General features: G+C 46.0%; 1 protein-coding gene across 1 annotated transcript in view; it reads left to right on the top strand.

Moving 5' to 3' along the window:
- Nucleotides 1–14798, top strand: part of SNAP47 (synaptosome associated protein 47) — a 61735-nt gene that overhangs the window by 26147 nt on the left and 20790 nt on the right. Inside the window, exon 5 of the mRNA XM_033931837.1 lies at nucleotides 9374–9486. Within this exon, the coding sequence (XP_033787728.1) occupies nucleotides 9374–9486 (113 nt within the window). The remainder of the gene's footprint in view (nucleotides 1–9373; nucleotides 9487–14798) is intronic.

Below are 14798 nucleotides of genomic sequence, written 5' to 3'. Positions count from 1 at the left end.
GCGCCTCTCTCCCAAGGCCTGTACGAGACTTTACACAGAAAGGCTATTGATTCAGGTTCTGTTTTTGGATTGGTCCTGGGAGATCATCTGACGATAACTAATGAGAAGGTGTCTAATTAATTGCTAGTCTGTGCTAGGGTGTAAGGAAGCTTGGATCTTAGCATAGGTTTCTCTGCACACCTTCTATAATAATTAAGACCTAATAAGTTAACTCTTGTGATTGGCACTCTTCCCGAGAGTGAATAAACAGGACTTTTATCCAGACCTGATGTTCATATCTATTGCTGACGGACTTTTACAGCTCACTTCAATGAATAACAGACTCTTGCTGACCGGAAAAATTTCTACAAAGTGCTACGCTGAGAGAGGACGAATTCCCTCCCCCTGATCGAAGTAGGCTTGGCCTGAAGGATGGTGAGGAAGGAATCATATTTTTCTTATAAGTGGGGCTAGTTAGATCTCTAATTGGTTACAGGGAAGGAGTTGTTAATTACTCTGGGTGATAAACTGTAATAGATTGCTGCTAATCAGGACTTATTTTCTAATTTAGTGTGTAAGAATTAATATTATTTGCTCATTTACTTAGGGATTATTGTGTAATAATTATGTAATGAGATATATGTATGTACAGAAACATTGTGAACAATAATTAGTTATTATTTACTGCTGGCTTGTGAATTATATTTTTCTATTTCTATAATAAAATATTTCATATAGCCCTGGTCTCTATTCTTAGTATAAACTGGCAAAAATACAGAATCCGTGGAGGTGTTTATGGGTTGCCTAGCAACGAGATATGCACATAACTTGTTTATGTAGCACTAATTAGTTATACCCATAAATCTACCTACAGGTAGGTCTTGTCAGACAAATCTGATCAATTTCTTTGACGGTGACCAAAGAAATGGAAAATAATAATAATAACAGTTTATATACTGCAGTACCGTGAAGTTCTATGCAGTTTACAAAAGATTAAACGAAGGTACAAATTGATTGAACTTAAGAGAGGTGGAAGAAAGAGATTAATAATTCAAGAAAACTATTATTGAGGAGAAAGAGATGTATGGGTCAGTTGTCTAGATACTTCAGGAACAGGTGTGTTTTTAGACGCTTTCTGAATTCCTCATAGGTAGTGGGCGAGAGCAATTGTTCTAGGTCTTTACCCCATAATGCTGCTTGATGTGAGAGAAGGTGTTCATGGTATTTTTTCAGTTTATAGCCTCTAACTGGGGGGGAAACGAAGTTCGAATGTGAGCTTCTCTTGTGTCTGTTGGCTGAAAAGGAGAAAAGGTCAGTTATGTATTTAGGGGCTGGTCCGTATAGTACTTTAAAGCAGAGGCAGGCGAACTTAAATTTTACGCGTGCTTCCATCGGTAGCCAATGCAACTGCCGGTAGGGTGTCACGTGATCAAATTTCTTTAGCCCGAAAATTAGTCTGACCACTGCATTTTGCATTAATTGTAAACGTCGCTTATTATTTTTGGAAATTGCTAAATAGGCGATGTTACAGTAGTCAAGTTGACTTAGTACGAGGGATTGAATCAGGGTTCTGAATGCTGACGTATCGAAATATGATTTAATGGATTTAAGTTTCCAGAGAGTGAAAAAACCCTTTCTGATTAAGGAGTCCACCTGGTCTTTCATGGTTAGGCATTGATCCAGAGTTACACCCAGTATCTTCATGGTGGATTGAATAGGGTAACTAAGTTAATTGATGCAAAGTGGTGTCTTGGTGTCAAGCGGATGTGGAGAAGCAACGTAGAATTTCGTTTTTTCTGAATTAAGTTTGAGTTTGAAGTCTGTCATCCATTGCTCCATCATGTTTATAGAGGATGTGCGCTAGATGTGGTGTATTTAGATTTTAGCAAAGCCTTTGACAGTGATAAATAAACTGAGTGCTGTTGGGATCGGTCCCAAAGTGACGGGCTGGGTCAGGAACTGATTGAGTGGAAGGTGACAGAGAGTAGTAATCGGTGGAGATCACTCTGAGGAAAGGGATGTTACCAGTGGTGTGCCTCAAGGTTTTGTTCTTGGGTCTGTTCTTAAAAGTTAAAAAATGTTTCATTAATGATTAGCAATTAGGATAGGATGGAGGTTTTTTGATCGATGAAAGAAAATTAACACCACAGCATCTTAGGGAGAACCACATATGTTCCCTAAGTGGTGAATCTGAGATCTTTTCCTCCGTTTAGGCTTTAATCCTATAGTATCAACTTGTGGTGGTACTTGGTTCTCTGGGATCCCCAGTGCTCTGAGGCCATGCCCAGGGGTTCAGCAGGAGGTGGAGTACAGTCAGAGCCCAGCAGCCAAGGAGCAGCAGTAGGACAAAAGCCCAGGAGGACAAACCCCAACAACCCTAGTAAGTGAGGACTCCTGCTTCCTACAGCTTTCCTAGTGCATAAGAACATAAGAATTGCCGCTGCTGGGTCAGACCAGTGGTCCATCACGCCTAGCAGTTCGCTCAGGCGGCGGCCCTCTGGTCAAAGACCAGCGCCTTAACCGAGACTACCCCTATCAGCATATGTCCTTGTTCAGCAGGAACTTGTCTAACTTAGTCTTGAATCCCTGGAGGGTGTTTTCCCCTATAACAGCCTCAGGAAGAGTGTTCCAGCTTTCTACCACTCTCTGGGTGAAGAAGAACTTCCTTACGTTTGTACGGAATCTATTCCCTTTCAAATTTAGAGAGTGTCCTCTCGTTCTCCTTACCTTGGAGAGAGTGAACAACCTGTCCTTATCTACCAAGTCTATTCCCTTCAATACCTTGAATGTTTCGATCATGTCCCCTCTCAATCTCCTCTGTTCGAGGGAGAAAAGGCCCAGTTTCTCTAATCTCTCGCTGTACGGCAGTTCCTCCAACCCCTTAACCATTTTAGTCGTTCTTCTCTGGACCCTTTCGAGTAGTACCGTGTCCTTTTTCATGTACGGCGACCAGTGCTGGACGCAGTACTCCAGGTGAGGGCGCACCATGGCCCAGTACAGCGGCATGATCTGTTCGTGATCCCTTCTTTATCATTCCTAGCATTCTGTTCGCCCTTTTTGCCGGACGGCTTCATCGATTTGTTGATCAGAACTCCCAAGTCCCTTTCCTGGGAGGTCTCTCCAAGTACCGCCCCAGATATCCTGTATTTGTGCATGAGATTTTTGTTACCGACATGCATCACCTTACACTTATCCACGTTAAACCTCATTTGCCATGTCGATGCCATTCCTCGAGCCTGATTATGTCACGTTGCAGATCTCACAGTCTCCCTGCGTCTTCACTACTATGAATAACTTCGTATCGTCTGCAAATTTAATCACCTCTGTCGTCATTCCTATGTCCAGATCGTTTATAAAGATGTTAAAGAGTACGGGTCCAAGCACCGAGCCCTGCGGCACCCCACTGGTGACGCTCTTCCAGTCCGAGTATTGTCCATTTACCCCCACTCTCTGTTTCCTATGCTCCAGCCAGTTTCTTATCCACGTATTTCACCCTCGATTCCATGGCTCGCATGTTTTGCAGGAGAAAATGCAAAATATCTTAATACCTCACCCACTGCCATACCTTAACTGTCTCCCTCAACACACAAAGTAACACACTGCCAACACCTACCAGGCCTCTACACCCTCCCCCCCCCCCCCCCTCACAGGCAGACAAGGAACAAAAAAGATCACTGAGCAGCTCCAGAGTCCAGAGCAATTCACCTTCTACTCCCAAAAGTTATCCAACTTTCACTCTGCAAAAGCATCTCTTATCTTACCTGCTCCCTGTCTCTCTGCCTTCATCTTTCTCCTCCTGGGGAAGAGCTGTCGGCAATTCTTTTTTGAAGGCTCCAGTGGCTGCAGACACTCTCTCATCCCAAGGCCCCTCCCATGGGGACTTCACTGATTAAATTCCAGTTCTCTTATTATGTTCTGCCCTGTCATTTCACAAGTCAAATTACTTCTCTCTCTCCCTTTATTTTTCTTTCTTTCTCTTTTAAGAAAAGCAGTAACATGCAGGCCTGAAGGATAGGATACAAGAGTTTAAGCACAGATAATGCACTCAATGCACACAGATAATGTGCACTGCGCCGGGCCCGTAGACCCTGTGAGGTTTCCCAAATCTGCAACCACAGTGCATTAGTGGGGTCCATTTGCTCCGGCTGGATCCAAGCCACACGAGGATCCATATGTCCCAGGAAGGAGAGAAAAAAGAAATGGGGGTGGGTCAGACTCCCGCACTCCCTCTGTTTAGAATTCACACCTTAAGTGGCAGCCAGAGTAGCTTTTCTTTTCACGTGCTCTCAGTAAGAGCTATAACCAGCAGACACTGTCGGCTCTGCTCCGGAACAAGTGGGGTGGACCGGAAGCTGTGCTGAGGTCAGGAAGGTCCCGCGATAACTGCGTCTGCCGGTCCATCCCCTTCTGATGTCACTTCTTTTGAGCAGAGTCGGCAGCTGCTGTCATCATGGGACCTTCCTGACCTCAGTACAGCTGCCAGTCTATCCCACTTGTCCCGGAGCAGAGCCAGCTGCCTTGCCGTTGATTGTGGAAGGGGGCGCGTCTTGCCGTCGATGCTGGGGGCCTGGGCCCTATTGCCGTTTAAAAAAAAATTTTGAAAAAGTAAGTCCTCTGTTTGCCCTCCTTCAGCAAGCTCCCCTGACAATTTCGGGCCCTAGGCACGTGCCTACTGGACCTACCCTTAAATCCGTCCCTGCTTCTGGATCGCAGGTGTTTACCGTCTTGCCAGCTCCCTCCTCCGTCTTGCAGTGTTCACCCAAAGCCGCGGGCAGCGGCTCCCACATGCCTCCCGCGGCTGATCTGGAAGCATTCCCTCTGACATCATGATGTCAGAGGGAACGCTTCCGGGTCAGCTGCAGGAGGCACGTAGGAGCCACTGCCCACGACTTTGAGTGAACGCTGCAGCAAGACGGAGAAGGGAGCCAGCAAGACGGTAAACAGCTGGGGATGGCAGAGGAAAACACTGCATCGTCCTCGAGCGCGAGTGGTGCCACACAAAATTCTTCACGGGGCCGCATGCGGCCCGTGGGCTGCGGGTTGGACACCCCTGGTTTTAGGGGGTGAAGAACTTACGTGCACGACAGAAGAGCGGGACTTGGGCGTGTTTGTATGTGATGATCTTAAGGTAGCCAAACAGGTTGAAAAAGGTGACGGCAAAAGCTAGAAGGATGTTAGGTTGCATAGGGAGAGGTACGGTCCGCATCACATCACATCACACGTCAGTCATTCATGAAGTGGAGGTTATTTTAGTTTATTTTTATTTCAATAAATGCCTCGTGAAGATCATTGGTTTGCACAATCACGTTTTAAACAACACGGTCAATTACCATGCCGATTAACACCAATTAAAATGATTACGTTAGGCAGCGGTAGTGCGCCTACTGCCCCCTAACTTACGGTGCCATTTAGAGAATTTGTGCCGTGCTGTTTTCTTCCCTAAGCGTGCTTAAACACTGTCAGTATTTTGATAGTCATCTTTCCGTTTGCTATAGAGATTTTCAACGAAGTAATATTTCCTTTGAACTGCTGTTCTGATATTAGCATGTTCCCCAAAATAAGACAATGTCTTATATTCATTTGGGACCCAAAAAAGACACTAGGGCCCTGTTTTACTAAGGTGCGCTAATCGATTTAGCGCACGCTAAATGCTTACGCATGTTAGTCTATGGACGCGTTAGTGCACCTTAGTAAAACAGTTAGCGCACCTTAGTAAAACAGGGGGTAGGTCTTATTTTTGGGTAGGGCTTATTTTTTTTCATGTGCATGATCATCTCTCCCTTCCTCTCCATCACCCCAATTCTTCCTCTTTCCTTTCCCCCACATGTGCAACATCTTTCCTCCCCTCTCACCCATCCCCTTGAGCCTTCCCTCTGCAGCATCTTGCTGTCCCTCCCATCCCCCTGTGTAGTAGAACCCTTGCCCAGCGTCCATCCTTCGTGCAGCCAGAACCCTTGAGCACTCGCCGAACCTCTGCTGACCCTTCATCCTTCCCTCCCAACCAATGCCCGCCGACCGTGACCATAAATACATAAGAAATATGTTGATGGAAGGATAATAAATAAATATTTTTGAAAGGATATTATCAGTTCAATACATAAAGTTCAATACATTCTATTCATATGCCTTCCTCTACCTTTTCTTTTTTCCTCATTTCTAATGTTTATTTTTCTTTTTACATTTCTATATTTGATTTAATTCTTAAAATTATTTTCTATTTAATTAGTTTCTTTCCATTACATTATTATTTTGGAATGTACGTTTTGTTTAACAGTATGGTATTGAGAGTTCAATGTATTCTTGTTAGGATGCTTCATATCTCATTTTTTCCTCTATCTTTATTTTCCTCTCTATTATTTTGCTAATTTGTTTGTTCTTTGGTACTTTAGTTAGATTGTGAGCCTTCGGGACAGTAAGGGAATTTCAAAGTACCTATTCTTTATTTATTTATCTTATTTTTATTGTCTATTTTCTGTAAACCGCTTAGAATCCTAACGGAGTTTAGCGGTATATAAGAAATAAATTACATTACATTACATTACATTACATAAAGGAGATGGTATACTCTTAACCAACACTAGTCAATCCACTCAAATAAATTAGTCTTCAGACCTTCAGAAATGCCACCATCCACTCCATTGTAGTTTCAATAGTGGTTGGATTTACACATTAGATCCTCACCGGGTCACTTATAATCTATTGTTAAGATAGAACTTTACTCTGACTATTTTGTCAACCATCTTCTTATAAAGCTAATACAGTGGTGCCTCACACAACGAACTTAATTGGTTCCAGGAGCAAGTTTGTTATGCGAAACGTTCGTTATGTGAAACGCGTTTTCCCATAAGAATACATGTAAAAAAAAATAATTCGTTCTGCAGCATAAAATATGCTAAGATGACATAAAAAAAGATAAATTTTTGGTTATTATTTTTATTTAGATACATCTAAAAACATAATTGTTTTTTAAAACAACACACATTTTTTAAATTTAAAGACAGACTAAGTAGAGTCTAATTTTACAGTGAGAGAGGGCAGAGTCTCAGCGGCAAAAACTGGGACTTAACTGTTCATTTTTTTTTTTTTCTACCGTGTTTCCCCGATGATAAGGCAGGGCCATCAAATAGGACAGCCCCCCCTTTTTAGAAAAAAATGTAAAATAAGGCACCCCCCCGCAAATAAGCCACCCACCGATACCTGCGCTTACCCGAATCGGGTGGTACGGTGGGTGACTCCGTGTGGTCCCTGGCACCCCCGACACGATCGGGGCAAGAGGGAGCTCAAGCCCTCTTGCCCCCCCGACTCCCCGACACGATCGGGGCAAGAGGGAGCCCAAGCCCTCTTGCCCCCCGACTCCCCGACACGATCGGGGCAAGAGGGAGCCCAAGCCCTCTTGCCCCCCCGACTCCCCGACACGATCGGGGCAAGAGGGAGCCCAAGCCCTCTTGCCCCCCCCCCGACTCCCCGACACGATCGGGGCAAGAGGGAGCCCAAGCCCTCTTGCCCCCCGACTCCCCGACACGATCGGGGCAAGAGGGAGCCCAAGCCCTCTTGCCCCCCCGACTCCCCGACACGATCGGGGCAAGAGGGAGCCCAAGCCCTCTTGCCCCCCCGACTCCCCGACACGATCGGGGCAAGAGGGAGCCCAAGCCCTCTTGCCCCGCCGATTCCCCAACTCCCCGACAATATCGGGCCAGGAGGGAGCCCAAGTCCTCCTGGCCACGGCGACCCCCTAACCCCACCCTGCACTACATTACGGGCAGGAGGGATCCCAGGCCCTCCTGCCCTCGACGCAAACCCCCCCTCCCCCCAACGACCGCCCCCCCCAAGAACCTCCGACCGCCCCCCCAGCCGACCCGCGACCCCCCTGGCCGACCCCCATGACACCCCCAACCCCCTCCCCCGTACCTTTCTGTAGTTGGCCGGACAGACGGGAGCCAAACCCGCCTGTCCGGCAGGCAGCCAACGACGGAATGAGGCCGGATTGGCCCATCCGTCCCAAAGCTCCGCCTACTGGTGGGGCCTAAGGCTCCCGGGCCTATCAGAATAGGCCCGGGAGCCTTAGGTCCCTCCTGGGGGCAGGGCCTGAGGCACATGGTCGGGTTGGGCCCATGTGCCTCAGGCCCCGCCCCCAGGAGGGACCTAAGGCTCCCGGGCCTATTCTGATTGGCCCAGGCGCCTTAGGCCCCACCAGTAGGCGGAGCTTTGGGACGGATGGGCCAATCCGGCCTCATTCCGTCATTGGCTGCCTGCCGGACAGGCGGGTTTGGCTCCCGTCTGTCCGGCCAACTACAGAAAGGTACGGGGAAGGGGGTTGGGGGTGTCGTGGGGGTCGGCCAGGGGGGTCGCGGGTCGGCTGGGGGGCGGTCGGAGGTTCTTGGGGGGGGCGGTCGTTGGGGGGAGGGGGGGTTTGCGTCGAGGGCAGGAGGGCCTGGGATCCCTCCTGCCCGTAATGTAGTGCAGGGTGGGGTTAGGGGGTCGCCGTGGCCAGGAGGACTTGGGCTCCCTCCTGGCCCGATCGTGTCGGGGAGTCGGGGGGGGCAAGAGGGCTTGGGCTCCCTCTTGCCCCGATCGTGTCGGGGAGTCGGGGGGGCAAGAGGGCTTGAGCTCCCTCTTGCCCCGATCGTGTCGGGGAGTCGGGGGGGCAAGAGGGCTTGGGCTCCCTCTTGCCCCGATCGTGTCGGGGAGTCGGGGGGGCAAGAGGGCTTGAGCTCCCTCTTGCCCCGATCGTGTCGGGGAGTCGGGGGGGCAAGAGGGCTTGGGCTCCCTCTTGCCCCGATCGTGTCGGGGAGTCGGGGGGGCAAGAGGGCTTGAGCTCCCTCTTGCCCCGATCGTGTCGGGGAGTCGGGGGGGCAAGAGGGCTTGGGCTCCCTCTTGCCCCGATCGTGTCGGGGAGTCGGGGGGGGCAAGAGGGAGCCAGGCGGAGAGAGGGCAGTTAAGCGCAGTGCCTGCGCGGAAGGATGCAGCTCGGGCGACTTCGTTGTGTGAAACGAAGTTCGTTGTACGAATCAAGACATAAAGTTCGTTGTGCGCAGCGTTCGCTGTGCGAGGCGTCCGTTATGCGAGGCACCACTGTACTTAGCTGAGGTGGTGCATTCAAAGGGATCTATCGCCAACATGTTTCACCCTCTACTGGGTTTCATCAGGGCTCCGATCCCTCTAAGTTTGAATTGGTTACCCACAACGCGACCACTCATGAATTTTTTCCATAAAAATATTACTTGAAGATATTTAGGTTTGATATATTGACAGAGCAAGTCAAGCAAGTACATAGTTCTCACTCCCTTTATTTGCATCCCTTGCAGTATAGCTAATAGTACTGGTTTCTCTCTCACTGGCAGGCAATGCATGCTTCTTAAGAGATCATTATTGTTTCTTTTTCCTTTTCCACCAGCTGCATTTATTGACCGTGTGGTAGAGCCTACAACAGCCTCTTCAACAGGACAAAATCAACTACAGGCTGAAAGGCAAACTATGTCAGAAGCAGACGCTCAGGAGCTTAAACAGGTAGGGCGACCTCTGAATGGGGTCCCGAAAGCTTGTGTTTGTTCCTGTCTTTGGATACTTATCTCATATCGCTCAAGTAAAAGGGTAAAGGTGATGGGATATACCGCCTTTTCTTGGTTGCAATTAAAGCGGTTTAGACATGCACTTATTTTGGTCCTAGGACAATGAACATAAGAATTGCCAAACTGGGACAGATCGAAGGTCCGTCGAGCCCAGTATCCTGTTTCCAGCAGGGGCCAACCCAGGTCCCAAGTACCTGGCAGAACCTCAAATAGTCATCAAGAAAAAAAGGAGGTTATAACGGATGATTTATACAACGTCTGATTTAGTAAATTCATTTACTACACATCGATGTCTGACTACTTTTTTGTAAATATTTAATTGTCACTAAAACCATTTTTTTGTCATATACAGAACAACCATTCTATCAGTGTATTAACCTGCTGTGTAAATTAAGAGTTTGAAGTATCATAAAGGATGCATGGTTCTCAGTAAAGAGACCTCTTATAACTTGGATGTTATTTCAAGTCTTCATCCTGAATGCATATGATTACATAGAAACATAGAAAATGACGGCAAAAAAGGGCCATAGCCCATCAAGTCAGCCCACTCTAATGACCCACCCCCTCGACTTTACCCCCCCTAGAGATCCCACATGCGTATCCCATTTACTTTTAAAATCTGGCACACTGCTAGCCATAATCACCTGATTTTAAAAGTAAATGGGATATGCATGTGGAATCTCTAGGGGGGTAAAGTTGAGGGGGTGGGTCATTAGAGTGGGCAGACTTGATGGGCTATGGCCCTTTTCTGCCGTCATTTTCTATGTTTCTATGTAATCATTTACTTCAAACCTCCTTCCTACCTTAAAAAAGTTTTTATTTAATAATATTTAATTGAGATAAAAAACTAATGAACTAAGGGTGCATAACCTATTCCTATCTTTTATTTAAATTAATTAATAAATATATGTTGTTAACTTAATTTACTTTATAATGTCCTATCATTCACTCCATCAAATGTATTTTTTGTATTAGAGAAGAACAGCAACACTTATCTTAGTGGCTTCCTAGCCAGGACCAACGTTGGTGGTTGGGTAGTTCATAAACCCACCAACGTAAAGTAAATTAAGTTAATAACATAAATTAATTAATTAATTTAAATAAAAGATAGGGATACCCCTTCCCTTCTCCCTTTTACTTCCCCCTGTCCAGCAGAACCCCTTCCCTGCTCCCCTGTCCAGCAGTAGCCCTTCTCCCTTCCTTTTACCTCCCCCCTGTCCAGTAGTACCCTTTCTCCCTTACCTGCTCCCCCTGTCCAGAATCCGCTAGCCCGGGAAGCCTCGGAGATTTTGCTAGACTGGCCCGCCTCGCATTATCCAAGTGGGCCGGCTTAGCAAAGGCCCCACGGCTGCTGCCGCTGCTGGTCCAGGGCTGAGAAGAAGAGGCGTACCGGCAGCGTAGGCAGAAGGCGTTGTGGGGGGTTTGGGGGATTGAAACCCTCCACATTTGACTGTAAACTTAACTTTTTCCCTAAAAACAGGGAAAAAGTGAAGTTTTCAGTAAAATGCGGGGGGCTACAACCCCCCACACCGCCCCCACAATGCAGCGCGATCTCTATTAAGTAAAGTGGAGCCGTAAAAACTGTCATTTTCTGCGGCACGCGCCTCCGCGCTGCGCTCAACTGTCTGCACGCGCCTTTGTCCCGGCGCGCTTTTGACCTGACACCAAGGAAAATGCTCAGCGCATGCACAGGGGCATCAATATTTATATCTTGGGTTAGTAGCTTAAATAATGTGCTTACTTTATTCAAGAGCTGGAAATTCTTAGAGTTCGGAGTAGTGGTTGAGTATTTTAATTCAGAGATGTCGGGGCTTTTCACCACGGAGTGTTCATGTTAAAAACAATAACAAAAAAAATAAAATCCATTATTTTGTGGTTGTGGGGGAAAGCATGCTCTAAGATAGCAGACTGTTTTCAGTTCCGGTGGTTTGTGGCTCAGTCTGTGTCTACTAGCTAACCAGAACTGACAAATGTAATAGGGTGTGGGAGGCAGTATGATAATATTAACTTAAGGACTGTGGTTGGTGATGGGAAAGAAAGAAAGCTGGGATTTAAGGTTGATTTATTCACTGGACCAGCTTGATAAAATAATGCTAAATTATAATCAAACACCTTAGTGATCCATGGTGAGAAGGACTTGTCCAACTTCATATTGTATCTGTGACAAAGAGAAGTCTTGAATTCATACTCTAGGGCAGGGGTATCAAAGTCCCTCCTCGAGGACCGCAATCCAGTCAGGTTTTCAGGATTTCCCCAGTGAATAAGCATGAGATCTATTAGCATACAATGAAAGCAGTGCATGCAAATAGATCTCATGCATATTCATTGGGGAAATCCTGAAAACCCGACTGGATTGCAGCCCTTGAGGAGGGACTTTGACACCCCTGCTCTAGGGCCACTGCAGAACCACAAGTAAATGGTCTAACCACTGGCCAGTGCTTACTGTTATGCTAGAGTTACTATTTTCTCTGACAAGTCACATTTTCAACTCTATATTCAAATGAACATTTTTTTTATGTAGTTGAAATATTTGACTATTTGTTTTTTGTTCTCTATAATGTAAATGTAAGTCTCTGTCTTGAATCATAGTCAATGGATTTCAGTAATAACTCCAGGTGAGTTAGACTCAGGTACAATAAATACTTCTCTGTCATCAACATGCTTAAAAAGTAAGATTTTACTTGAGGTAATGAAGAGTTATGACTTAAGGCCACAAGGTGCATAGGTGAGATTTGAACAAGAAGTGAAATTGTGGACTTGATGTTCCTTGGTCAGATCTAATCTAATCTAATCTAAGGCTTGGCTTTATATACCGAGTCATCATTCTAAGAAAGCTCGACTCGGTTTACAATAGTTAACTTAACAGATAAAAACCATAATCAATAGAGGCAGAATTCCAGAAAAATTAATTTTCAAAATGTTTAACAAATAAAGTGGTTTTTAAAGATTTACAAAAAATTGAAGTGAACCAGAACTCCTTAAAAGAAACGAAAGATCATTCCAAAGTTGAGAAAACTTAAAAATCAAAGATTGACTAAAAATCTTGACTCCTTTACCGGTAATCCCTTTTCTCGAAGGAGGAGATAATTTAAATTGTTGGTTGCCTCTTGCAAAAGATAATCTATATACATTCCAAGATAAAGGAATAAGAGGCGTAAAGATCCCCAAACTAGGTCTTTTGGGCTTTATGTGGGTGCTGGTTAGGTGGACGTGACCTAGACTTCACTTAGGTGTGCTGGAGGCATCTACAAATAGGTGTACGGGGCTTTATTTGGGGGTATATCGTACTTCAGGTTGATATTAAGGTGAAAGATAAACATATCTAGGTTGATATTAAGGTCAAAATATGTTTAATAATACATCACTTAAATAAAGCACATGGAAAAAAATATATATATTGCATACTAAACCTTCTATGTTTTGAGATAAAGAGGACTCCTCTTTGCTAATAATAAAAAAAAGATGTTTAATGCAAAGCACATGACGTCAGAGGAGGGGCTTGACCGCGACAGAGGAAACAGCTCCGAAGAAGTACAAAGATCGCTTGCACCGCGATCTTGTTTGCAGGCTGTTCCTGGAAGGTAAACAGTGCGGGGAGGCCAGGGGGGAAGCCGGACCCCAGTGGGAGGCCAGGGGGAACACGCAGGCCTTCCGAGACGGGGGAGTGAGCAGTCCTTTGGAGTAGGACAGGCAGGCAGACCTTCAGGGGGGGTAGGCAGGCAGGCCTTCCAAGGGGGGACAGGTCTTCAAGGGGGGGGCACAGTCCTTTAGGTGGGACAAGCAGGCCTTCAGGGATGGGATAGGCCTTCAAGGGGGGATATGCCTTCAAGGGGGGGACAAGCCTTCAAGGGGGGGACAGGTCTTCAAGGGGGGGGACAGGCAGGCCTTCAGTGGTGGGATGCAGACCTTTAAGGAGGGGGACAAGCCTTCAAGGGGGAATCAGGCCTTCAGGGATGGTGGCACAGGCCTTTAGGGGTAGGGTGCAGGCCTTCAAGGGGGGACAGACCTTCAAGGGGAGGGGGCCCTGGTATAGAAGTGCACTGAGGGAGGGGGGTTCAAAGAGATGTGCATATGCCGGACTTTGGGGAGGAAGAAATGGGTCTGAAAATAGAGGAGGGGGAGAGAGATGATGGACAATGGGATTTAGGGAGGGAAGGAACAGAAAGGGAGAGAAATTGGATGCAAGGGATGGTGTGGAGGGGGGATATAGATACTGGATAGGAGGGTAGTTGGGAAAAGAAAGGGAGAGATGGTGGACCCTGGGGTGGTGAGGAAGAAGGGAGAGATGCTGGATGAAAGGGTAGTTGAGAAAAGGTTGATCTGTGGAGGGAGATGATAAAAAGGAAAGATGCCAGACCTCCAGGGGAGGGAAGGGAAACGGAAGGGGAGGACAGAGATAGAAAATGGATGGTTAGCAGGGAGAAAGAAGAAAGAAGGAAACCCTAGCAAGCAAGTTATCAGAATGTTGGCAATAGGGCGGTAGTTAGTAGGGTCGTCAAGGCTGATTTTATGGTGTTTTAGTATAGGAGTTATTATTGATGTTTTCCAGTTTTTTGGTATTGTTCCTGATGTTAAACTTTTTTTCATTCTTTAATTAAAAAAATTTAAACATCAGGAACAATACCGAAAAACTGGAAAACATCAATAATAACTCCTATACTAAAACACCATAAAATCAGCCTTGACGACCCTACTAACTACCGCCCTATTGCCAACATCCCCTTCTTAGCAAAAATCACGGAAAAAGTAATTTTCAATCAGTTATCAGACTTTGTTAATTCTACCAATATATTGCACCCCAACCAAACGGGTTTCAGGAAACACCACAACACTGAATATTCCTTAATTGGACTTACAACCAATATCATATACAATCTTGACCATCATAATTCCGTGATTCTTTTCTCTCTAGATCTTTCAGCCGCATTTGATACCATTGATCATTCTCTTCTTCTAAACAGATTTCAATCCATAGGCGTTGGCGAATTATCACTTCAATGGTTTACTTCTTTTCTATCTGACCGAACTTCTACTGTACGTTTCAATAATACTGCTTCTAAATCTTTTTCTCACAGTTACGGAATCCCTCAGGGTTCAATTTTATCCCCCTTATTATTCAACATTTTTCTAGCTCCATTACTTAACTTAAGTCAATCCATAGGTTTTACCACTTACGCATATGCAGACGACATCCAATTAATTCATGCTTTCAACCCAGAAAATTCTAATGATATAAATCAAATTAATCTA

Source organism: Geotrypetes seraphini, chromosome 2 (assembly GCF_902459505.1).
Source record: "Geotrypetes seraphini chromosome 2, aGeoSer1.1, whole genome shotgun sequence".
Lineage (NCBI taxonomy): Eukaryota > Metazoa > Chordata > Amphibia > Gymnophiona > Dermophiidae > Geotrypetes > Geotrypetes seraphini.
Note: the sequence above shows the minus strand (reverse complement) of the source record. Positions and strands in the feature narration are given on the sequence as shown.